Source organism: Bubalus kerabau, chromosome 6 (assembly GCF_029407905.1).
Source record: "Bubalus kerabau isolate K-KA32 ecotype Philippines breed swamp buffalo chromosome 6, PCC_UOA_SB_1v2, whole genome shotgun sequence".
In the NCBI taxonomy this organism is placed as follows: domain Eukaryota; kingdom Metazoa; phylum Chordata; class Mammalia; order Artiodactyla; family Bovidae; genus Bubalus; species Bubalus kerabau.
Window position 1 is genome coordinate 103,928,199 of NC_073629.1, and position 24,656 is coordinate 103,952,854.

The window sequence follows — 24,656 nt, forward strand, 5'->3', positions numbered from 1 at the left end:
TTTTCATGTATCGCAAACTTTTGGTCTTCTCTCCCCGCCCCCCACCCCCAGCCACTTAAAAACGTAAAACCCATTCTTAGCTGGCAGGCTGGATTTGACCATGACCACGGGCCGTAGTTGACTAACCTGGGCTTAGAGCAAAATCAACCCAAGTGGCCAAGAGGTTTCTGAGTGTGGGTCTGAGCTGTCCTGGCTCAGACAGGGCAAGGCACAGCAAGTTGCTGGGATGAAATGTGACCTACATAGGAAGGAAGCACCAGGTAGAAACCTTGTTTCCTTTCGGGCACCAGTACCCGGAAGCAGAGGGAGGACGTGAGCAGGAAGGATTTGGCAGCAGAGACCCCTCGAAATGAGGCTTCGCAGCAGCCAAAGGCCTTCTGGCCATCCATTTTTCCCTCTCTGAGCCTCCAGTGCTCTCCTCTGTGAAGCGAGAGCAATCTCTCCCCCAGAGCCTGGTGGTGGTGGTTAAATCAGGATGTGGAAGCAGCCCTGGCATGCTGCCCGGGGCCTGGCTGGTGCTGCCGGCGCTGATAAAAGCAGCAGCTCCCTCCTCTACTCTCTGCTTTAAAGATTGATGAACACCTTCTTGCTTCTAGGGCCACCGCGGGGTGCAGGGGTGGCTCAGCCACGCAGAAGTCCTGACATCCCTGGAAGGTTTGAAGAAAAGGGTTTGGAGAGGAGTAAATAAATGCCTCAGGTCACCTGAAGGTCATACTTCCCAGGGTTATCACACTTCTTGAAAAGACCTGGAAGGCTGGAAGAGTTCAAAGAGTAAAATGTCTGTCCAGGAATCCAAAGAACTCAAGTCCCGGGACTGGCTTCTGTTTGCTGAGTATCCTGGCCCCTACCTTCTGGCCTTAGGCTCCCCATCTATCACGGGAGAGCATTACAGCAATTCTGCAATTTCTTGGGCTTCTTTTTGTATTGACCAGAATTTTGTTCAAATGAAATCTTAGAAAAGAAATGTACACAAAATAAATTAAAAAGGAGCCGTCATGGATCCAATAAGCCCCTGCCCCACCCTCCTTAGAACTGGGGGCCATACAGTCATTGTTCCTTGCTCCAGTGTACCCCATGTGGGAGCTGTGGGAGGAGGAAGAGATACAAGCCACCTGTGGCTCATCCCGGCTCTGGGACCCTCCCCACAGACCCTCCTCCCACACGGAGTGACCTACCTCAATGGCGTGGCCACATGCCCTCCCTCTGCCAGTACTGACCAGGAGAGCCCAGGGCTGGAGTGTGTGCCAGGGAAAGGCCCGGCCCACAGGCTCAGGTCAAAAGGCCATGCATGATGTTCGGCAAATTATGTGACCTGGCCAGGCCCCCCGGCATCTCCGTGTGTGGGAGGAGAGGTCCCAAAGCTGGCAGGCACCTCATGGGTGGCTTCCTGGGAGAGGGAGAGCTCTCAGTGGGCCTCAGGACCCCCAGAATTGGGGTGGGGATGGCGAGGGATGGGGGTGTGAGAGCCGCCTCTGTGCAGGGCCCTGAGCCCAGGCATTTGCCTGGGGCACCCCTCAGAGAATCAGGGTTTGAACTCAGAGGCCTTTACCTCCCTGTGGGGTGGGGTGGAGGCTGGAGAGCTACTATTAGGCTTTTTCCAGCCCTCAGAGCTGATGTTCCAGTCCTCATCAGGGGTTTGCTACATGATCAAGTTGGAATCTGTTAGGATGAATGCTGTGCTGAGGGGAATAGATACTCACAGAGCCAGTTTTGCCCAAAACACTAATTTCAAAAGTGATCGGTTACCTTTGTACAAACATTCAGCTCTGCATCCTACTCTGGGCACTCTAGGTCCCATTCAGTTCCCAGTGTCATGGGGGAACAGCAGTTGGGTATTCCCCAACTTCTTGGAGCAGAAGCTGGAGACTATAGAGGACACAGCAAAGGCAAAGGTCTGGAATGGCAACGGGTGTTCTAGAAGGTAGCCCCATCCCCAGAGGTGGTCATAGGTGGCCAGGGCTCTCAGATTCTGGGCTCTGTGTTGCTCCTCCACCTGTATAAAAGGCTTCCATGAGAAAGCCATGAGCTGTGGAACTTGGAACCCTTCTCATCAACTAGTCCATCAGCTTGGCATCTAAATAAATACACGCTGAATGAATGGACTGCATTGCTGCCTTTCAGTTCCAGCCACAGGGCTGGTGGAGGCAGATGGCTTCGCATCCCTCCCTGATTCAGCAGACACCTGTCAAGTGAACTCTGCCGGCTCCATGATGGGCATTGACCCAGAACTCAACAGCAAGCCTTTAGGGAAGGCACTCTTACCCCATTTCCCATGTGAAGAAACTGAGACCCAGAGTCAAAGCTACCACAGAGACCAATTTCAAGGTGAAGGGAAACAGCACTCTGCCTTTCAGCCTGGGTCTCCTGGTTCCTAGTCCAGTAGTGATCACGCTGGGTGTGGTGGGAGCAGCAGGGGCAGAGATGGGCGCTGTGTGCCTACCCAGGAGCAGGGCCATGCTCCTCCCCTGCATCAAGCATCCAGCCACACTGAGCATGAATCCAACTGTGCCGGGCCCCCCAGCTTCCCCCTGCACATACTGTTCTGTCTACCTGGAATGCAGTCTTGCCACCGCTTCTCCCCTTGGCAGACTCCCTGCATGTCCTTCACGGCCCAACTCCAGTGTCACCTCCCAGGAACCCACCTTTGATTGATCATCCCAGGTGAAACTAGAAGTTTGTCCCTGCAGGGCTCCCGTAGTGCCCTGGATGAAGCTCAGATCACACCAGTTTCCCCCTTCCCAATGGACCTAAAGCTTTTCCTTGATGTCAGGAAAGGGCCGGGCGCACGAATCACTGAGCCTTTTAGTAGGTCCTGATGCAACCGCCTGCCTGGGTAGAGTGCATATAACCCCATGGTTGGGTGGGCAGGCTTTCTAAAGCAGAGTTTGACCTTGACAGGTGGCAGCCCCCACTCCCAGAGCCACAGCTGCTCAGTGGGGCCCCCAAGCCTGACTTCAGAGGCCCAGAGACCCCTGGCACATTAGAGCCAGACTGAGACAGGGCCTGTAGTAATAGTACTGATCCCCCACAGAGCCCCTCCTGCGGTGTCATTCAGGCAAGGGCTCGATTTTTACCAGATCTGCATATCATCTGTATCATTTTTCACTTAGGTTTGTTTCATTTGCTGTGTTCTAAATAATATGAAACCACAAGACTTGTAAAAAATATTTTTGGATAGGTGATACATTCATGGGCTACAAAATGACAAAATGTACAAAAGGATGGAAAATGAAAATGTTCCTTCTACCCTGCCTCTGCCACCCAGATCCCCAAGGTACACTGCTACCTTTCTTGTACATTCTTTTAAGTAAATAGGTATGTATAGTCTCCCCAACCCCGGCCTTTTTTTCCTCCACACAAAAGGTAGCATATCATACAACACACCGTTCTGAAGCCTTGCTTCTTACTTAATTATAACAAGAGGAATATGCCACATCTCTACCTAAAGAGCTTTCTTTTTTAGGGACCCTATTATATAGCCATGCCACATTTCTTCAAATCATAGGTTTGCATTGCTAGTTCCTGTTTATTCTTGTGTGTACCAGGAAAATACATATCTTGAATACCATTAGTATCAGATGATGGCCAACCCCAAGGCCAGCCCCAAGCTGACGCCTGTGACTCACAGGCAGAAAGCTCCCATGTGTGGGGTTCAACAGCCACTGTCAAGCCCTCCTGTCCTTGGGATATCTTCCTCTTACTTAGTCCCAGTGGTCACCCTGGGAGTTGGGCTCGGCCGGGCCCCTTCCCAGAGGAGGTCTGTAGGGTGGTCACCACCCACTGGAACCGACAGTCCAGGGTCTAAAGACTCCCTAGGCAGTTGCGAGGAGGCTCTGGGAGTGCTAGGGTGGGCCGTGAGGGGCCGGATTGAAAAGGAGTGCAGCCTGCCAGGAGGAAAGCCCCACCGTCTAGGATGAGTGACCAGAGTTTGGCCAGAAAGGGGCCGTGGGAAGGAAGGACCCAGCTTCTCCCCTGCCGCCCCAACAAGAAATGGGCTCTGAACTCTGGCTGGCCGAAACCTCCTTCCTCTTTCTCAGCCTCTGACGTGAGAACCTTGGCTTTTGCAATCGTTGGTCTGACAGTTTCTAGAGAATGAAAAGACCATACTAGGAACGTGTCTTATTAACACCTAAACCCAGCAATATCTGTGAGGATCTTGAAGTCAGGGCTGCTTCTGGGTTCTGGGGGGGAGGAGGGGAGGCCGAGGCCCATAGCAAGGCTGTGGCCAAGCTGAGGCTCTCCCCTCCACAGGTAGGTGTGGCTCCGGATCTGTGCCTCCACCCGTCCCCTCCAGTGCCAAGTTTGGTGTGTGATGCACCTGGTGAATACCCGTTGTTTCTTTGGCGTCCCACCCCCAGGCTCCGTTCTTTCGGTTAGTTAAGAGCCTGCCTTAACTGGCTTCTTCATTTTTACAAGGGGTAAAAAAAAGTTCTCTCCCTTTCTCTAGCAAGGCACCTCACTCACCCAGGCCCTCCTGCCGGCTGGCCTCCTCCCTGCCTGCCACCTTCCTGCCCTTGGCTTTCAGGAGACACAAACCCCCGCCCTTTTTCTGCCCCAGTCCTTTGCCCATTGGAAACACCTTGACCCAGCACTCTTACTCACCTTGTGTTACTTTAGCAAAGCACATTCCTGGCTGGTATGTCATCTGTGTCCAAACAACCCGGGAAGCTTGTGGTCTCGGGATGGTTGTCTTGAACTTCAGCCTGGTTCTCTGCAACCCCCTGAGTGAGTTGGAACTGGTCTCCACCTCGGTATCCGCCCTGTGACTAGAGGCAAGTGTTTGCAGCAAACAGGGCCCTGGAGGAGTAGGGACAGGGATCTACCTGGTGGAATTCACAGTGCAAGGAAGTCAGTGGGCTGGAATTAGAAGCCTGTATCCTCATCTCCAAATCCAGGGTACGTCCCCCATCCATCTATGCTGCTCTTCCCACATCATTCAGCACCCCCTTGCATTGGTTCCTGGGCCTCTTAATCAGAATCTGGGGCCACCTCAACCCCAGGATTCACCAGGGCAATGAGGTGAATGCCAGGCCCTGGCTACAGAGAGGGAGAAGACCCTAATTCCCCTCTCCCCAGGAATGAGTCTGGCCAGCCCCGTGTCTAGAAGTTGGCAGGGCTGGTTTGGGCACCTGAGGTCAGGAAGTGGCCAAGTTTCTTGGGAGAAGGCTGGTGTGGTGCCAGGAATCAGGCAAGATATCTGAATGGGAACCTGCCAGCCAAGCCCTGCCCTCTAGTAACCTGGGCCCTGACATGCCTGTAACAGTGTGGGTTTTTGTTTTTTTCCTCTGTAGAAGCTGACGGGCCGCCTCATGCTGGCCGTGGGAGGGGCAGTGCTCGGCTCCCTGCAGTTTGGCTACAACACTGGAGTCATCAATGCCCCCCAGAAGGTGAGTGCTGTCCCGTCCTTGGCTTCTCAACACCAGCAGGCTCTGCTGTGCACCCTCGCCACACCCCCCCCCCCACCCCCCCCCCGCCCCACATACACGCTCACCCTGCCTCTTGGTTGTTGGAGACATCACCAGCGAATATTCTGACCCTGAACGGGTTACAGACTCATAGCTTTGGCCTTGGAATCTTAAGGCCCACAGAGTCGCGGGATCTTTACAGATCACCTCGACCAACCTCCCACCCAACACAGCCATGCTCCGTGTAGTGCTGCATTCACGTGGCCCTTGGGTTACAGAGGCTGCCTTGGTGATTCTCTCACCTGCTGCTCACACCACACTGTAAGGCAGGCAGGCAGGTAGCCACTGCCACTCCTACCCTGCAGGTGTGGGGAATGGCCAGAGCCTGCCCGGCATCACCAGCTAGTAAGAGATGGAGCCAGGAAGCAACATCAGTCTGCCTCGGTGGCCTCCTTGCCAGGTGGTCCCTGAACCCGTGCCCTCACCCATCCATACGTGGCACGCTCCCTTGTAAGGGAGCCCACTCTAGGCTGAAACTGCCTGTCTCCTTGCAGGCCCCAGGGCCAGGCAAAGCAAAAATGGCTTCTTGTCCTAGGAACCAGGGCGGGGTACATATCTGTTGACTCCCTTCTCCCACAACACACCCAGATCTGTCCTCACTTGTTCACCTGAGTGTCCGGACAGGGAGGGACCCCAGTGAGCACCTCCAGCCTAGCCAGCCCACTGCTTTAGGGAGGAGGGGAGAGGAAGGGGGCAGGAGAGGAGACTGTGACAAGTCCCTCCTCTATACCAGGCTTGCTGTGTACATTCATAACATCGGGCTGTGATTTCCACTTTATAGACCTGAAAATCATGGCTCAGGGCAGATGAAATGACCAGCGGGCTCAAGGTCACATAGCTAGGGGATGTGGAGTCAGAAGCCAAACTCTCTTGTTTATACAATCTCGGGCCATCTTCCTGACCAACCACCTCGTCAGTTTAAAAGTCCATACCTTCCCCGGGCAGGACAAAGTGAGAGTGGACAAGTCCTCTGAACACGTTCACGGTCCAGACGGGTGAGGCCAGAAAGTGAGTGTGGCTGGCTCCCGATGATGTGGGCCTGTTTGGGGGAGTGGGGTGGCAACCAGGAGTCAGAGTGGGGCCTCCTCCAAAGAGGCGGAGGGTGGCAGTGGGGGCCACGCCCAAAGCTCGGGAGCAGGTCACCAGGAAGTCTGGGCCTGCTGAGTCATGCTCAGCTGCAGTGGAAGTGATGGGGCTTTTCCATGGGCAACCTCAGGCCCATGCTTGGAACAGTCCCAAGCCTGCTTTTGCTAAGTGCTCTGAGCAGAATGCTGAGGTGTGTGCCCCAGAGTCGGCTCCCTTTGGGAATCCTTTCAGATACAAAGTGTGTACTGTCTTAAGAGGGAGGTTGAGTTCTCCACTTGACTGCACACCGGAGTCCCCGGACACTCACCGTCTGATCTCACTGGTCTGGGGTGCTGTCTGGGCATCAAATTTTTAAAGCTCCCCAGCTGGTTCTCGTGTACAGTCAGAGATGAGCAGCACTGGGTTAAGTGATGACACTATGTCAGGAGTGATCACTTGACTGTGATCACACAGGGAGTTACACGGAGTGACAGAACCAGGACTCTGGCAGGAGTAGAGGATAGAGGAGTTTTCCAGAAACGGAACAAGGTTGTAGTAAGCAGGGGCCCACAAAGGTGGGAAGAAAGTGCCCAGAGGAGAGAAAGTCTGTGTGTCGCTAGGGTAGAATGGGAGGAGGCAGAAGGATGGGAGGCTGACGAGGTGAGCCAGAAGCAGACCACAGAGGGCCCTTGTGGTCGGCAGTTTCATATGCAGAATCTCCAGCCCCCGGCATGGCAGGGCACAGTAAGAATGGGCACGCGGGCACCAGCGCGGAGGCCGAGCTGGGGAGGAAGGCCTTCAGGGTGGGAACAATAGGGTCCCATTGAAGAGGACAGAGGGGGTCAGATTTGCATTTTAGGGAAATGATTCAGGCGTCTGGTGCAGTGGGCTGGGTCTGAGAATGTGAGACTGGAGACGAGGCAACAGTGAGAAGGCAGCTGTTGTAAGAGGGTTAGAAAAACAAACACTGAGTAGGAGCTGGTCATTGGTTCAGCCTGAGGATGAGAGAGTGGAGTTTAAAACTGGCTTCTAGTTTTGACTGATGTTGGGGCTGGAGAAAGAGAAGGTAGGGGCTGTGGGACACGCAGGAACTGAGGTTTGGTGACACAGCATACAAACACTTGGACACAGGGGTCTGTTTCTTCGGAGGGTAGCCAGGGGAAGAAAGCCAACAGTTGGGTCACTGGTATCCAACTAGTGGTAGAGAAGGATCTCCTGGAGAGACTGTGAGTGAAAAAGAGAAGTGAAGGTCAAGCCCTGGATCACAGCCCCACTGCTAGAAGGTCCTGGGAAGGAGGAGGAAGAGAGCAGGCCCCTCTAAGCTGGGAGACAAGATCCTCCTGAGCCAGAGAAAGAATGGAAGCGCCTGAGGACGAGGGTCCACAGTCCCTAGAGCAGTACCCGTTGGTAAGAACAGGCACTCAGATGTGGACAACTGAGGGAATGCTGTCGGGCTCCAGAGGCAGACCCGGGCACAGCAGCCCGGTGTGGCTGAATGTAGAAGACCCGATGGTGACCTTGCATTGCCAAGGCTGATGGAGCGGAGTCCCGTGGGTAGAAGCCCCCTGCGGTGGGCTGAAGAGGGAGAAGGGAGGTAGGAAGAGCAGAGATGGCCCTTCCCAGGGACTGGTGGAGGAGGAGGAAAGGAGTGGTTACCAGAGGGGTTGTGGGGCTAGGATCTTTTTCTTTTTTAATACAAAAACTTCATTTTTAAAGGGGTTGTCAGGAATCGGCAGAGGAGAGGGTGAAGCTGGGGCGGGGGGTGGGGGGTCCTTAAGGAGGCAGGTGGTGGTGGAGCAGAGGCTGTGGGGTTGCACTTGGCCTGAAGGGACTAAGACACTTCCAAGGGCGCAGCGTGGACAAACCCAGCGTGATGTCCTCTGTTCTCGGGGCCTCCCATCTAATCAGCTACTGGTGAAAGGTGAGAATTTCAGTGGCAGGTGGGCAGGGAATCTGGAAGCCTAATGGGCAGCACAGAGGCCCAGTTGTAAACGTTCACGGGAGCATTTGCAGGCACCTGTCCAAAGATTACTTGGGCAGCCAACCTCTGGGGACCCAGGCGAGAGACCTGCGTGGTGTTTCCAGGGGGCGTGCTCTTGGGCATTCTGCCTGTTTACTCGTGCGCCTTACAAACAACTTCTCATAAGCCTGGCCATAGATTTTCTCAACCAGGAGCAAATGTGATAAACTTAACAAGTGAAGAGGGGATAGAGGATGACACCAGAGTGAGAGATGACAGCGGGGCTCAGAGGCAACGGTCCTGCCTCGGGAGGCACTAAAGCCATCATTCTAGGACGGCACAGTGCTTCTGCCAACACCTTCATTCCACAGGGACGAACCCGGCAGTGTTCTAGACTTGAGGCGGGATGAGCTGTGAACACAGCAGAGACCTCCCAGCCCTCAGGAAGCTGCCTGACACACGGTCAGAGCTGAGCCCTGTCCTGCCCTCCAAAACCATCCAGAGGGCAGGGGTGGGGCGGGGAGGGGAGACTCCTTGGGAACAGCGAGAGTATTAATAGTGGAGGGCTCCTCGGTGCTATGGGAACAGAGAGAAAGGAATGACTAATGCTGGGGGTAGGGCCGACTGGAGAGACAAGAAGGGCTTAGCAAAGGAGTTGGCAGCTGTGCTAGACCTTGGAGGGCAAACCAGCCCCAGGGGACAGATGGGCGGAATCGCAGGCCTGTGCAGAGATGCGGTGGCGTGGTGTCCCGCCGACGGCCCACGCCACGAGGCCGGCCACTCGTAGAAGCGCTTCTCTTGGGAAACTGCTGCGCTGGCCGGGGTGGCCTGCTCAGCAGAGGAGACCTTGCCCCACCAGAGCCGAGAATGCCAGTGCTGCTGTTAATTACCAGGAGCTCGGTCTCCCCCATAAAAGAGGCCCCAGAGGGCTTCCTCCTGGAAGTGGTTAATTAATCATAACATTATCTTAAATGTTTACAAAGCACCTTCTCATAAATTATCTCCCCACAGAAGCCCCACACGGTGGGTAGGGCCAAGGTTATCTTCCTGCTCATAAAGGAGGCCTGGGAGGCTGGGTTGAAGGCACCCAGGGAGTGAGAGACTGAACTACAGATGGACGCCAGGCCTCCTGTCTCTCCTGGGGCGGAGGGGAGCGCAGCCACACAGAGAGCAAACAAACGAGCGAGGGCATCCTGACCACCGCACTGGGTGGAAAGGACCGCCTCGCCTCCCCACATGGCCGAGCTGCCAACAGGGATGACTAAAGGCCATTGAGGAACCTTGAGTTCCTGGCCAGGGGACAGTGTCAGGCAGTCTGAGGCACCCTCAGAAACCAGACCGTTTGGGCTGGAAGGGGCCTTGACAGGCCGTTGGCTCAACGTTCCTTGTTTGCCAAAGGAGGAACTTGGTCTAGAGAGCAGGCGAGGTCTGCCCAGGACAGCCCAGTTTGGTGAGTGAAAGTACTTGGAGGCAAGATGGGCTTCCCAGCCCAGGCTCCAGGCAGCATCTCCTCCTGGATCCAAAGAGCTCTGGGCCCCTCTCCCCTCCGCTCGTCTCCACTTACACAGACTCTCACAGCTTACAGCTCACTTACCATGTGCCAGCTGTTGTTCCAAATGCATTAGAAATAGTGATTTAATTGTTACTTACAATAACTCCATTAGGTAGACACAGTAATCCCTGTTTTATAAGAAACGGAGGAACAGAGATGTTAAGCAATTAAACCAAGGACATACAGCTAGCGATAGAGCTGGGATTTAAATCCAGGAAGCCTGGCTCCAGCCTGCGTTCTTGACCACCCGTAGAAGAAAAGGCAGTTGCACTACAGACGCCTAAACACTCTTACATGCCGACAACTGCTACCCAGCTGCTCCTCCCCGCTCCGACTTCAGGCCGAGTCAAGCTTAGTCACGCACAGACGTCTCCGTTTCCCACACACAGCTGCACAGCCTCTTACACCATGACAGCCTGTCACAGCTCCGTCATCTCTCAAGTCCCTCAGATTCATGGCTTGTTTTTCAATTAGTGATGGTGCTTTCAACCTCTAGCCCTGCGCTGGGACCCAGATGAGTCAGGCCGCGCCCATGTTGAAATTTAGTGTAGAGGGAGGACACAGGGCCTCACGGTTACCTGTCCTAGTTAGCTGTCCAGGGCAGCAGTGGAAATGCAGACAGACGGGTGGAAGCAGACAAGGGGGAGGGAGAGGGTACCAGCCCTTGGAGCAGGGTTTTTCTCACTATCGTAGACATGTGGGGCCAGATCGTTCTTTGGCATTACAGGGGCTGTGCCATGCATTGTAGGATGGTTAGCAGCATCCCTGGCCTCTATCCCCACCAGGGTGACAACCCAAAATGCCTCCAAACATCACCTGCTCCCAGGGCGGAGGGGGACCAAGTTGCCCCTGTTTGGGAACCACTGCAGTAATGAGGAGGTGATTATGAAGGCTCTCCAGAGGAGGGAAAGTGCCCAACAGCTTACCAGGCAGAAGGCAAAGGAGAGGCAAGGTGAAGGTGCAGAGGTGTGGGGTGCTCAGATGGCACTGCCACGTGGGGGTGTGGCCACATGGGGTGGGAAGAGACACTTCATCCTGAGGGTGTGAGCTGTGAGCAGGGGAGATGAAGATGTGTTTGCAGGGGAGACCCTAGAGGCCAAGGACCGGTGAGGAGGTCAGAGTGAAGACTTGGAGAGAAGCCAGGTCAGGACTCTTCCAGAAAAGCAACCTGGGTGGTCCAGTCATCTGCTCTGGGGGTGGGGCCCAGCTTCTAGCTCCATCTGGCTGCCTGGACCTCTTCCCCAGGCCCCAGGGAGAGGCCCTGGGGGACCCAGAAGCTATCTGTCCAGCCCCATCTGGAGCATCTGTCTCTGAACTCCCAGCTGACCCTGGGGCATGGCTGAGCTGGCTGTGGAGACATTCCCTCTGGGCTGAGGGGTGGGGGCAGCCCCAGATGTGGGGGAGAGGTGGGGAAGGAATAGGAAATAGGGACTGAACTGGACAAGCCAGTCCTTTCTTCTTTCTAACTGGAGCTCAAAGACTGAGTGGCTGTTTAACCCCCCTCATCCTGACAGTACGTCTAAAAGAGAGAAGAAAGGGTTGAGAGAGCATTGATTTCCCTCTCCGGATGATCTAGAAGACCAGGCCTCTCCAGGGAAGAAGTTGAGACCAGCCAGAAGTTCCAAAACATACACCCCTTCTTTTGGCAGTAGTCTGGAATTCTAGAACACAGGTTGGCAGGGGGACCAAATCCAGCCAGCACCCTGTTTTTGTAGGGCCTGTGAGCTAAGAATGGTTTTTCCCATGTTTAGAAGTTTGAAGAGAAAGGGAAGAAAAATAAGCAACAGAGGAGAGGCCATATGTGGTCAGCAGACCCTAATATTTTCTATCTAGCCTTTTATATGTGTTGTTTATGCCAATCCCTGATCCAAATTTTGACTTGTATGCTCCTGCTGACAGGGGACTCACTACCTGTAACATGGGTAATCTTACCTGAAAGCTCTCCTCACCATCCCCCCAGCCCACCCCCAGATGAAGTCTGTGCCCTGGGGCTCTGCAGACCTGCTGGGTCCCTCGACCTGGGGCTGCCAGCAAGGTCTGAAGATAGAACTTTACTCCCCAAGGCAAGCGCCTAGTTATTCAAGTTCTTTCTCGTACTATACGTTCCTTAGGATAATGCTTTGTTTTTCAGCAATTTAAAAATGGAAAACTCTGTCCCTAATGCTCCTCTCAAGGAGTTGGCTTCTCTCCTTGAGACAACAGTGACACGTGGAACAGCTTACTCCAAGTGCCAGACAGTGGGTTCTGCCTCACGCCCAGAGCCTCACTACAGACATTGCCCTGACACAGAGGAAGTCAGAACTTCCGCTCTAGACGGGCAGATGTGTGGTCCTTCACCCACAGTTACTCAGGCATGGAAGGGAGGAGGGTGTCAGATGTGATACAAACCTCTTCCCACCCTCACCCCTAGGAGAAGGGCTGGAATGAGGAAAAGCTTGTTACTGGAAAGGGATGGCAGTTGCCCAGGGCATCCTGCTTCTCCACGCTGGCCCCAACAGTATCGCCGAGTGAGCCCTGCCCTCTGGCTCCAATAAGGGGATGCCTGGACACAGAGTCTGGCACCAGGGCCGACCAGGACCCGCCCTTTCTCCTCAGCACACAGTGGGAAAGGACTGGGAATAAGCTGGGACGGGGAGCAGAGACAAGCAGGGCTGAGCATGGTCCACTTGACATCCAGGGCTTGACTGCCAAGTCTGGGAGTAATGGTGGGAATCGGAATCTGGCTTCAGTGGGTGGGAGGAGTCAGGAGCGGAATCCAGGTGAGACCTAGGACAGGTGCTGCGTGGGTAGAGAGGAGGACAGGTTAGGAGGTGAATTTGGGGGACAGGACCTGCTGAGTGGGAGGTAGGGCAGTGGCAGGACCAAGGGTATCTCCCTGACTCATAACCAGAATGTGAGGCTGGAGCATTCAGAAGATGTACATGTGAGCCAGGGCTGAGGAGGCTGCCAGGAGCCTCAATGTGGAGACTGGGTCTGTGGGACCCAGTTAAAGAAAGCAGTAAGGAGGTGCTCAGACAGGAAAGAATCTGCCTGCAATGCAGGAGACCCAGGTTCAATCCCTGGGTCGGGAAAGATCCCCTGGAGAAGGAAATGGCAACCCTCTCCAGTATTCTTGCCTGGAGAATTCCATGGACAGAGGAGCGTGGTAGGCCACAGTCCATGGGGTTGCACAGAGTCAGATAGAACTGAGTGATTAACACTAAGGAGGCTCTTCTTCCCTGAGGGCCACCCAGCCATTGCTGGATGATGCTGAGGGCAGTGGCTGGGTGGGAGAGGTGACCCTAGAACTTCTCCCCGTGTAGGGTTCTTCTGTTCTTGAGGGATCCTCTGCCTTTCCTGAGCCAAGGGTCAGCTTCACCCCCTACATAGGGCATGGACCCCCAGCAGGGGAGGACAGAGAGCCTGTACACCACATGCGGGAAAGGAAAACCTCACTTGGCTTCTTCCCACAAATCTCAAGCACCAGGTCCAGAGGCAAGAACCTACTAGGCAGCCTCCACTCGGCCAGGAGGTACTGCTGGGGGTGAAGAGGATGAACCTGGGGCCAGGGTGGAAGGGGCTGGCTGCTCAGCCTCCCTCAACCCCATACAGTGGTCAAAGCAGCAAGGGGCTCAAGAGCTAAGAAAGAGCGAGCCCAGGACAGGGTTTGGTCCCTCTGACTTGTCACCACATTCAGGAGATGTAACTGGGGAGGCTCTGGCGACACCTCACTTACATATGGGTCCTCAACATCTCCAGCCAAACCCCAAGGAGAAGGTTAAAGACCTCAGCCTCATGCCCTTAAACCCATTTAGACAGTAAGCACTTAGTACTTAAATACTATACATATTGACTCTTTACACACAATTCCAACGAGCTTCATTAACTGGCTTGGCAGATTTTAAAACGGATGTGTAGAGAGCTCCGTGAGACAAGCATCTGAACCACAGAGGGTGGGGGTAAACTACAGAATGCAAAAATTAAATGCCACCTGCAAACATCTCACCTTGGCCCTGCAGAGCCGCAAGGTCAGGAGTGCCCTCGAGCCCTGCTTGTACGTCCAGTTGCTCAGGGCAGCAGAGGGTAAGGGATAGGAGGGAGAGAGATTTCCACCCTGACAATGGGCCCCCGAGGGGTGAGGGTCACTTATCTGGGCAGTTCCCTTATCCAGGACAGCTTGCTCTCTGCAGAGCCTGATAAATGGAGCACTGCTGTGCCCAAGCAGTCCTCCTCTGGGGTTGGGTTTGTCCCTTGAAGAACACAAGCACTTTGTGTTTGTTTGGTTGAAATCTGCTTTCTGTGCCCCTGGTAGAAGTAAGGGCTGCTAGGAGGAGAGCCTAAACCCTTTCATGGCTTCCTTCATCCTGCGTGAGCCCTGGGACAGGTCCTGGGGAGAATCCGCTGGGGTCCCTGCCCTCAGGGAGGACGGACTCCTGGAACCCTCTGAGCTGGATTTCAAAAGGTTTCGGCGTGGTAAGGCAGGGCGGGCCCTCAGGGGGAGTAACCGCGGAAGGTGGGAAAACAGCACAGAGGCCAAAGGCAGACATACCACCAGGCGCCGTGACTTTGACCCATGGGCAGGCTCCGCCAGCCTGTCAGTGGCCTGCCCTGCCCTTGAGTCAGAACCGAAACGTGGCGGGCTCCTCGGCTCAGCGGTGGTCCCAAGCGCCGTGTGAGCACTGCAAGTGTGTTTCGTTAGTTCCCCACAGCACTATGAAGTGGGTATTGCTAATGTCATCATTCGAGATACAGATACTTGCCCTGGAGATGAGGGGTAGAGCTGAGTCTGAACTTGGTTGAGTCCAGCTTCCCTGGACAGATGAATAGATCACTGAGTGGGCATTCCTGGGACCGTGGGGCTTGGGAAGGTTAGGGACAGTCAAAGAGCAGTGTCGACGGGAATCGTACTGTGTGAGAGACTGCATACTGCCCAGTGTACCCAAACTTGAGGTGGCGAGGGGTGCGCCTGAGATGGGCTGGTGTGGAGTTGAGTTTGAGCTGCAGGTGGTGAGGGCCGCAGGGGCGTGCAGGTTTGTGACTTGCTGAAGCCGGAAATACTCAGATTATGTGAGCATGAGTGTGTGTGAGTGTGTGATGGCATGGGTACACAGGAAGTTGTTTCTGCGTACACTGGCCCTGTGCCCAGCTCCACACATGGCTGGGTGGGTCTGGCCAGTCCTGAGGCCCTGGGCACGTATCTGCGCCACCTGAGAGTAGACTGAGTGTGCGCAGGCAGAACCGGCGCTGCCCGCCTGCCACATTCCTGGGCCTGGGCGGCCAGGCCCTCCCCTTGGTGGGGGCAGGGCTAGCGGGCAGGCCTGCTCTAGGACAGGTGTCTCCAGTTCCTGGAACTGCTTCCTTGTCTGTAGCTTTTCCCCGAACCTCCCAGCTGGGAGAGAGGACAAGGCATGGGTCCTTCAGGGGGGATCTCCCAGGCCAGCCGGGAGGGGCTGGGCCTGGTGGATAGAAAGCAGCAGCTTGGTGTCACGAGCATTTGGGTGCAAGGTGCTCACAACCAGGCCCTGAGTGCAAAGTGGGCCTGCTCTTCCCTTCCTCCCAGGGCCTCTGTTCAGCTGTATTTCCTCCCCAGGAAGGGGGGGTTGGGGAGAGAGCCAGAGTGGCCAGTGGCCTTAGGCGCCTTGAAGGAAAAGGGGGCATGCAGGCGGAAGCACTGTCTCTGAGCTCCTCTGCACTGCCTGAACTCCCAGTGCTGGTCACTTCCATCATCCCCAGAAAATCTTGTTGAGCACCAGAAACCACAGGGCCCTGGGACCTGCACCTAGGGGAGATGTGAGAGCTGGCACCACTCTCCCTCGCAGACAGAGTCCAGCCCCTTGTTTCTCATGAGGAGGTGGGGGTGGGGGGACTGAAGCCCACAGAAGGGGAGGGACCAGGGGCTGGGCCCCTTCCAGCATCCTGGGGTAAAATGGTCCTCTTTGAGGAGGAGTGTGAGAGAAGAGGACGACTGGGTCCTGGCCTGACCCACCAGGCTGCTGCTTCTCCTGCAGGTGATTGAAGAGTTCTACAACCAGACGTGGGTCCAGCGCTATGGGGAGCCCATCCCGCCCGCCACGCTGACCACGCTCTGGTCCCTGTCCGTGGCCATCTTCTCGGTGGGAGGCATGATTGGTTCCTTCTCCGTGGGCCTTTTTGTTAACCGTTTCGGCCGGTGAGCAGAAGGGGTTCTGGCCCTGCCCAGGGAGTCCCAGCTTGGAGTCAGGGGGTGAGGGGGCCCTTCCTGCCTGTCCTAGGGAATTATCTATGACCCAGCCCCTGGGGTTTCCAGGGGTCTCCAGGGACCTGCCTGACCTGTGACCTCCTCCACTCCTCACCTGCACCCCCCAGGCGGAATTCAATGCTGATGATGAACCTACTGGCCTTCGTGTCCGCTGTGCTCATGGGCTTCTCAAAACTGGGCAAGTCCTTTGAGATGCTGATCCTGGGTCGCTTCATCATCGGTGTGTACTGTGGCCTGACCACTGGCTTTGTGCCCATGTACGTGGGGGAGGTGTCCCCCACAGAGCTTCGAGGGGCCCTGGGCACCCTGCACCAGCTAGGCATCGTCGTCGGCATCCTCATCGCCCAGGTAAGCACCCACCCATGGCTCCGTTCCCCGGGTGTGTGTCCAGATTCGACTCCTCGCCCAGCCTTCCAGCCCTGCAGAGCACATCCTCATGGACACATCCGGGGCACAGGTCCCAAGAACACACCACGTTCATCACCCTCCCCGCTTCCCCGTTCCTGGTGGGAGAGCAAGTCCAATTGCCTTGGCCCTTCTCATCCCTGCCCAGTCAGCCTTGCATCCTTTCTTCTCACCCTGGGGACCCAAGCACAGGGCAGCCTACTGGTTTCTCAACATGCCGTCTCTCTCACACCTCCGGGCCCTGATATCTGTATATACGTATGCGCTCCCCTCTCTCAGGGCTCTCCCTTCTCCATCCCCAAATCATCTTGTGGCAGACTAGCAGTCCCCCTGCCCCCTGCCAGACACATTTACCATCCTTCTATCTTATCCCACTAGGCACCCCCCACCCCCAACCAATGCTGTTAAGCAGGTCCTGCTTCCTCCTTGTCACAGATGAGGAAACCAAGGTTTAGAGATGTTAAGTCAAAGTTGCTCAGTTGGGTCCAACTCTTTGCGACCCCATGGACTATGCAGTCCATGGAATTCTCCAGGCCAAAATACTGGAGTGGGTAGCCTTTCCCTTCTTCTGGGGATCTTCCCAACCCAGGGATCGAACCCAGGTCTCCGGCATTGCGGGTGGATTCTTTACCAGCTGAGCCACAGGGGAAGCCCAAGAATACTAGAGTGGGTAGCCTATCCCTTCTCCAGCGGATCTTCCTGACCCAGGAATCGAACCGGGGTCTTCTGCATTGCAGGCAGATTCTTTACCAACTGAGCTATGAGGGAAGCCCCTCAGAGGAGTTAAGCCTCACATTAGTGGCACAACTAGACTCAGAACTAGAGCCCTCTCTCTAAAGCAGGGAAAGGCCCCTGGGCGGAGCGGGGCAGGAGCGAGCCCTGAGTCGATGGCTCACAGCCGCTGCCCCACCCCTGCCTCCCCCAGGTGTTCGGCCTGGACTCCATCATGGGCAACCAGGAACTGTGGCCCCTGCTGCTGAGCGTCATCTTCATCCCGGCCCTGTTGCAGTGCATCCTGCTGCCCTTCTGCCCCGAGAGCCCCCGCTTCCTGCTCATTAACCGCAACGAGGAGAACCGGGCCAAGAGCGGTACGGCGGGCCCTGCCCCTCCCCGCCCCTGGCCCCCGCCTCCCCGCGCTGAGCCACCCCTGCCTTCCCTCCGGCCCCCTCAGTGCTGAAGAAGCTGCGTGGGACCGCGGACGTGACCCGCGACCTGCAGGAGATGAAGGAGGAGAGCCGGCAGATGATGCGGGAGAAGAAGGTCACCATCCTGGAGCTGTTCCGCTCGGCCGCCTACCGCCAGCCCATCCTCATTGCCGTGGTGCTGCAGCTGTCCCAGCAGCTGTCCGGCATCAACGCTGTAAGTGCTCCGTACCCACCCTCTCCTGTGCCCCCCGCCAATCCCTGGGGCCCAAGGCGTGCTGTGGACAGATCCCACACCTGAAACAGCAGACGGACCCCTGCCAGAGGAGCAGCTCTCCTTTAGAACGCAAACTCAGAAGGGCCCTGGGGCAGTGTCCTCTTCATGCTTTACTGACCGTGTGTCCTGCACCCACTGGGACAGAGGCCGGGGAAGAGCCATGGCACCCAGCTGAGCCCCGACTACCTCCGTGTCCCGTAGGTTTTCTATTACTCCACAAGCATCTTCGAGAAGGCGGGGGTGCAGCAGCCCGTGTATGCCACCATCGGCTCCGGCATCGTCAACACAGCCTTCACTGTCGTGTCGGTGAGTCTTCCTCGTCGTTGCCCATAGCCAGCCAGCAGCTGGGGTCCAGCTTGTGGTCAGTCTCAGGGCCTCGGGGCCTTGTGACTGAACAGCAGTCTTTACTGCAAGCCAGAGGCATCACGTGCTCCCTAAGTGCTCTCTCATTTCATCTTCAACAACTTGTCAAGTTCATTACTGGGATCAAACAGTTGACACTGATTGTCAGAGAAGTGCAACGGCTGGCCCAAGGCCACAGCCAGAATGCTCAGCTGTCTGGCTCTCGCAGGCAGCTCTCACCCCTTGGGATCCTATGTAGTCCCCAAACCCTGCCCCAGGGAAGAGGTGATCCATCTGCCACTCCATCTCTGCAGTGTCCTGTGGCTTTCCCAGCACTTGGGGGGACCCGCCTGGAGGAAGGGGTGTGTTCAGAGGGGCATCAGGCACTGACACACTCTCTGCCCACAGCTATTTGTGGTGGAACGAGCCGGCCGGCGGACCCTGCACCTCATAGGCCTGGCCGGCATGGCCGGCTGTGCAGTGCTCATGACCATCGCGCTGGCACTGCTGGTGAGTTGCCATGCTCTGAGGGGGGGCGGGGGGGGGCGGAGGGGGAAAGGGGGAGCTCACGTGGGCATCCCAAGGTGCTCATCTCAGCCCCAGGCTGGCCAATGGCATCTGGACCCCAGATGGGGCTGCCCTCCCCCTCGTTCTGCCCCACCTACAGCCCCGGGCTTGGGCCGGACCTTCGGCTTCCTTGGGCTGTCTCTTTCCACTCTTACCTGGTCTTGAATCAGCTCCTCCCTGCCTGATGCTTTCTCACCACCACACCTCCAGCCCCACCAGTTCCCTCGCCCCTGGAGCTGCTCTGCAAAGTCTTCCTCCGCAGCCTTAATTCTTCTTGTAAACAGCCCTAGAAAGCAATGGCCTCCTTACCACAGAGGCGTGGAAACATGCCTTATCTCACTCAGTCCTCAGGATGCACAGGAGTAGTTCAGTCAATACTTCCACTTCTCCAGTGAGGAAATGTCCCCCCACCCCCTTTCCCAGTGAGGTCAGTAATGCAGCAGATAAAGCCAGGAGTCAACCTCAGGCCTGCTGGCCCCAAGCCTGTGACTATAACCGCTATGATAACCTTATCCCAGGCACTTCACACACCACTCACTTATCCAGTATTTGGGCAAGGAAAACACCAGGACACTCATTTTACAGCTGCACCAAGGCTTAGAGAGTACGTTGATGACTGAGAGGCCCAGCATGCCACAGGTGATAAGCAGGGGATCTGGGATCTGAAACAAAACCATATCACTCTTCTACTGTGGTCTCCTCGAGAATGGCTTTCTGTGGAACTTCATGCCTGCCCAATGCTGGTCCTGAGCTGGGTACCTTACAAGCCTCTGGCAGCCACCCCCAGGAATGTTCTTCCACATCTTCCAGCCATAAGCAGACTACTCCATAGCCAGAGCCAGGGGACCACAGGGACCTCTTCTTAGCACCTCCTGTGTGCAGCTACGTGACCGTTCCTGGACGCAGATGCAAGCTGACAACCACCATGTGGGGCTTCAGCTGTTTTGTTCAGATGAGAACACTGAGAGCTGGCCCCGGGTGCCTAAGTCACATGGCAAATCCAGGGCCAGCCTGAGGCCTCCTGCCTGCCCTGGGCTGCCCCTGGAGTTGGTTTCCTCTGAGGACCCAGCACAGCCCAGCCTAACTTGCCTCCCCTCTCATCCTCATCAGGAGCGGCTGCCCTGGATGTCCTACCTGAGCATCGTGGCCATCTTTGGCTTCGTGGCCTTTTTTGAAGTGGGCCCAGGCCCCATCCCATGGTTCATCGTGGCTGAACTCTTCAGCCAGGGCCCTCGCCCTGCTGCCATTGCCGTCGCTGGCTTCTCCAACTGGACCTCGAATTTCATTGTGGGCATGTGCTTCCAGTATGTGGAGGTGAGAGCCCCAGAGTCCCCACACCTCAGCGTTTCTCTCCTGCACACAGGACCCCATAGTGCTGTGCAAAATGCTGTCTCTGCTATCCTTACTGGAATCACTGGGAAGGAAACAGGCTCAGAAGGCCAGGTTATGGGCTCAGAACCCTGACCTCCACTCCAGGGTTCTTCCCTTAGCTTTGAATTGTCTATTCTGTTCTGCCATCAGAATCTGCTTCTATCACATGCCAGGTGCTGCAGAGTCCTGGGTTGTAGTGCTACTGGGTTGTAGGTGGGTGTTCCCTTTTTCAGATCAAGGACCCAAAGGTAAAGTGACTGTCCATCTTAAGGTCAGGATGTAGGGGCAGGTCTCCAACCAAGTGTTTCTATGTGTCTTTCAGCAACTGTGCGGACCCTACGTCTTCATCATCTTCACCGTGCTCCTGGTTCTGTTCTTCATCTTCACCTACTTCAAAGTTCCCGAGACAAAAGGCCGGACCTTCGATGAGATTGCTTCCGGCTTCCGGCAGGGAGGAGCAAGTCAAAGTGACAAGACACCTGAGGAGCTGTTCCACCCCCTGGGAGCTGATTCCCAAGTGTGAGGTGCCCCACACCGCCAGCCCGGTCTGCTCCCAGTGGCCCAAGGATCTCTCAGAGCACAGGCAGCTGGATGAGACTCTCAAACTGATAGATCTCAGCAGAGCCGGGCCTGGGGCCTCCTTCCTTCAGCCAGCAGTGATGTCCAGAAGAATATTCAGGACATTAACGGCTCCAGGATTTTAACAAAAGACTGTTGCTCAGATCTATTCAGACAAGCAACAGGTTTTATAATTTTTTATTACTGATTTTGTTATTATTTTTTTATCAGCCAGAGTCTCCTTCACCCACATCCCTGGCTTCACCCTAAATGGCTCAGTGCCTGAGGGTGGGGACCAAGCCCTGCCTAGACACTTGCCTTCTTTGCCAAGCTAATCTGTAGGGCCGGACCTATGACCTAAGGACACACTAATCGAACTGCAAACTATGAGTCTTCTACCCCAAGAGGTGGCTATGGCTACCCTTCTGTGGGCCTGGGTCTCCCAAACCTACAGGTCAGGCTCCCTTAGGTTTTGCCTATTCCCGTCTCTTCCTATCCAACCACTCAAATTAACCTTCCCTTGCCTGAGACCAGTTGGGAGCACTGGAGTGCAGGGAGGAGAGGGGAAGGGCCATACTGGGCTGCCAGGTGCTAGTCTCCTTTGCACTGAGGGCCAGACGATCACCATGAGAGGAGGAGGGCCATGGGAAACCGAGAACTCACTATTCAAGAAGACCTGGACACTCCTGCCCTGCTGTGTATAGTTGGAAGATATTTATATATATTTTTTGGTTGTCAATATTAAATACAGACACTAAGTTATAGTATATCTGGACAAACCAACTTGTAAATACACCGCCTTACTCCCTCTGTAACTTACCTAAGCAGATATAAATGGCTGGTTTTTAGAAACATGGTTTTGAAATGCGTGTGGATTGAGGGTAGGCAGATTTGGATGGGAATGGGAGAGAAGCCACTCTTAGAACAGCTTCAGACTTTCTGACTCCAAGATCCAGTTATTTCCAAGCACCATTGGTCAACACCCTCTACTGCTTAAAAATCTGTTTGATCTCTATTACCTAGAGATTACCTAACAATTGTGGCATTTGCGGCATTCCCATTTTTCTTCACAAATGATAGCTGGTGTTCAAAAGAATGACAGCTATGTGCTGACCTTGATGCTCAGGCCTTGATATGTATTATCTTGAAAGTGAGGTAGGTACTATCTCTCTACGTTTGACAGGCTCAAAGAAGTTAACGTGCCTGAAGTTTCACAGCAAATATGCTAAAACCCCTGCTTTTAAGTTATACTGCAGGAATTCCCTGATGCTTTCACTGTGGTGGCCCAGGTTCAGTCCTCGGTCAGGGGAACTAAGATCCTGCTAGGCACATGGTGTGGCCAAAAAAAAAAAAAAATTATACTGCACACCCCCTACTCTATACCTCAGTCCTCCCCTCAAACTCCCATCCCCTTCAAAGAACCATGTTCACTGCATGGGCCAAGTGAGCTGTTAAGCTGCCTTTTTCCATCTATTTAATTCAGAATGCCCTGTATGATACAGCTTATAGGCTACTGCACACTCTGGAAAGATTTCTCATGCCCTTCTCCCAATCCCTGAATTTCAAGAGCACTTTGTTTCTCTCCTGTGGCACTATATCTTTATCACAAGTTCCTATTTCTTCCACTAGCCTCAATTTCACAGAAAGAAGTCAATTTGATTCTTCTGGGTCTCCAGTTGATGAAATAGAAGCACCAAAGATATTTGTCCCTAGAGGTTCATCTGACAAAATCTTGGGGGGGGGGGGTTGGGGGGGGCGCTATAGCTGTGGAAGCTTTCATAACTGCACACAGGTGAAACTGTAAAATCTGCTTGGCATGAAGAGGGGTTGTAAGGAGAGGGCAAGAAGGGAAAGAAAGTACATGCTAGTTGGCAGTGCCTATCTGTATTATCATTAGGTATAAAGAATCTGAAGAGTTAGGCATCATCTCACAAAGAGAAGTTCAGAGAAGGGGTGTGCTTTGCCTGAGCAGGGGGGCAGGGTGGTGAACCAATGAAGGGCAGGGGCCAGGTGCCATGAAGGAGGACGTTATCACATACCCATGTCCTCAAAAGTCTTCTGTTGAAAGGAGTTAGTTCGCAGGGGCCCTACGAGGGTTAGTGCAGAGTCAGAGACCCCTGCTGCCAGGTGTGCACTCAGGGCTCTTAAAAACCTATGGTGACACTGGCTGTCCCACTGGATGGAAGGAAACGGACTAGGGGTGGGGTTAGGGCCGAAGAGGCACGAGCGGCCAGAACTTAGGGATGCAAAGCAGATGGCGCCGAAATAGGGCAGAGCCCGGAAACACTCTAGCCCCGCCACAGCCCAGGGCTCCAGACCTTGGTTTGAAAAGGTCCGTGAATCCACTCCCGGGTTCCCGCCCTTCACAAGGCTTGCACCAACGTGCTGGATGCCACCATTTCCCAAACTGCGAGGTGCACGTAGGCGCCTGGAGTCCCGGCCCGCCCCAGCCTGGGTCCACAATTCTTAAGGAGGCACAGTTTCCAGTCCCTTGACGCCTGTTCTCTAGAGGCCGCAATCCATCGCGAGTGTAGAAGATTTGGTGCCAGGGCGATCTTTCATCTTCCCCATAGACCCCTAACACTGGTGCTTCAAGGCCGGCTGGGCACTCGCGCACCCACGTGGTTAGCCTCCATTGTCTACGCGGGGAGGGCGGGGCTACGCAGTGTCTTCACCAATCAAAACAGCAATGTTGGGCTGGTGAGGGTCGGGCCCCAGGCTCCCACCAATCACAGCCTGGCTGCTCCGGGCGGTGGTCCAGGATCACGTTAGGGACTCTATGGTGCTATGTATTCAGGGAGGTGCGTTTGCTCTAAGAGCTGGCGACCGTGGCTGGGTTAGCGCTGGCATCCTGAGGAATGTAGCTCACCTGGGATACCTTATAGCACAAGAGGTGACGCCTTGTGACGAAAAGGGGTAAATAGGTAACGGGGCTCCTCCCAAACTCCCTTCTTTTCCAGTGCTTAGCTTACAGTTTTGTGAGAACCTTTATCTGATGTCTCAGGCTCAAAAGTCTATTCTCCCTGGATCCCTGTATCAGGTTCCCCCGCTGGACCTCACAGCGTCTTGTATTTCCTTCAGCAAAGCCCCCTCCACGCTGTACAGGAGTTGACTTATTCCCCCAGACTGGGGAGGCAACTGCTAAATCATTCCTTTGTTGCCAGTTCCCACCACAGACTGATCAGGATAGCTGAGTGAATTTAAACGTTCCACGATCTGAGTTCTCCCAATGCAGTTTTAGGGAGAAAATCCAACAATTCATAATGTGTTCTTAATAATAGGGAGAGAATATTCATTCTCTTCTGTGAAAACTACATTTTGATGCCCTCTTTCTCATTCTATGGTTTTTATGTAAGTCTCTTACAAAGCTGACCTGTTCTGTCCACTGCCATTGCTGGCCCTGGTTCAGACCACTTTTCTCTACAGAGATCGCTGCGGCACCTCCTCACTGCTCTCTTTACTTCCTGTCTCTTTCCCTTCATTCTCCACACAGCAATCTTTGTGATCTTTCTAAAAGGCAAATCTCGGCATGTTTCTCTTCTACTTAAAACCCTTCCTGGGCTCCCATTTCCCTCAGGGTAACATTCAGCTTTCTTAGCCTGGGAACTCAAGGCCGTTTTCAGTGTTTCTAGCTCTCAGATGTAGCCTCCTCTCTCTCCACTGCCTCCAGCCCCCACCCCCTACCCCCGCCCCACCGCAACCATCCTTCAGGCATTGATCAGTCTGTCCTCTGAC

At 54.8% G+C, this 24,656-nt stretch overlaps 1 protein-coding gene across 1 annotated transcript in view; it reads left to right on the forward strand.

Moving 5' to 3' along the window:
* The window catches only part of SLC2A1 (solute carrier family 2 member 1), a 28,214-nt gene extending 6,441 nt beyond the window's left edge, over positions 1-21,773 (forward strand). The window contains exons 2-10 of the mRNA XM_055586158.1: positions 5,292-5,387; positions 16,030-16,190; positions 16,367-16,607; positions 17,590-17,752; positions 17,836-18,023; positions 18,285-18,389; positions 18,834-18,935; positions 20,103-20,306; positions 20,686-21,773. Of these exons, the coding sequence (XP_055442133.1) occupies positions 5,292-5,387; positions 16,030-16,190; positions 16,367-16,607; positions 17,590-17,752; positions 17,836-18,023; positions 18,285-18,389; positions 18,834-18,935; positions 20,103-20,306; positions 20,686-20,886 (1,461 nt within the window). The 3' untranslated portion in view covers positions 20,887-21,773. The remainder of the gene's footprint in view (positions 1-5,291; positions 5,388-16,029; positions 16,191-16,366; positions 16,608-17,589; positions 17,753-17,835; positions 18,024-18,284; positions 18,390-18,833; positions 18,936-20,102; positions 20,307-20,685) is intronic.
* The last annotated feature ends 2,883 nt before the right edge of the window (positions 21,774-24,656 follow it).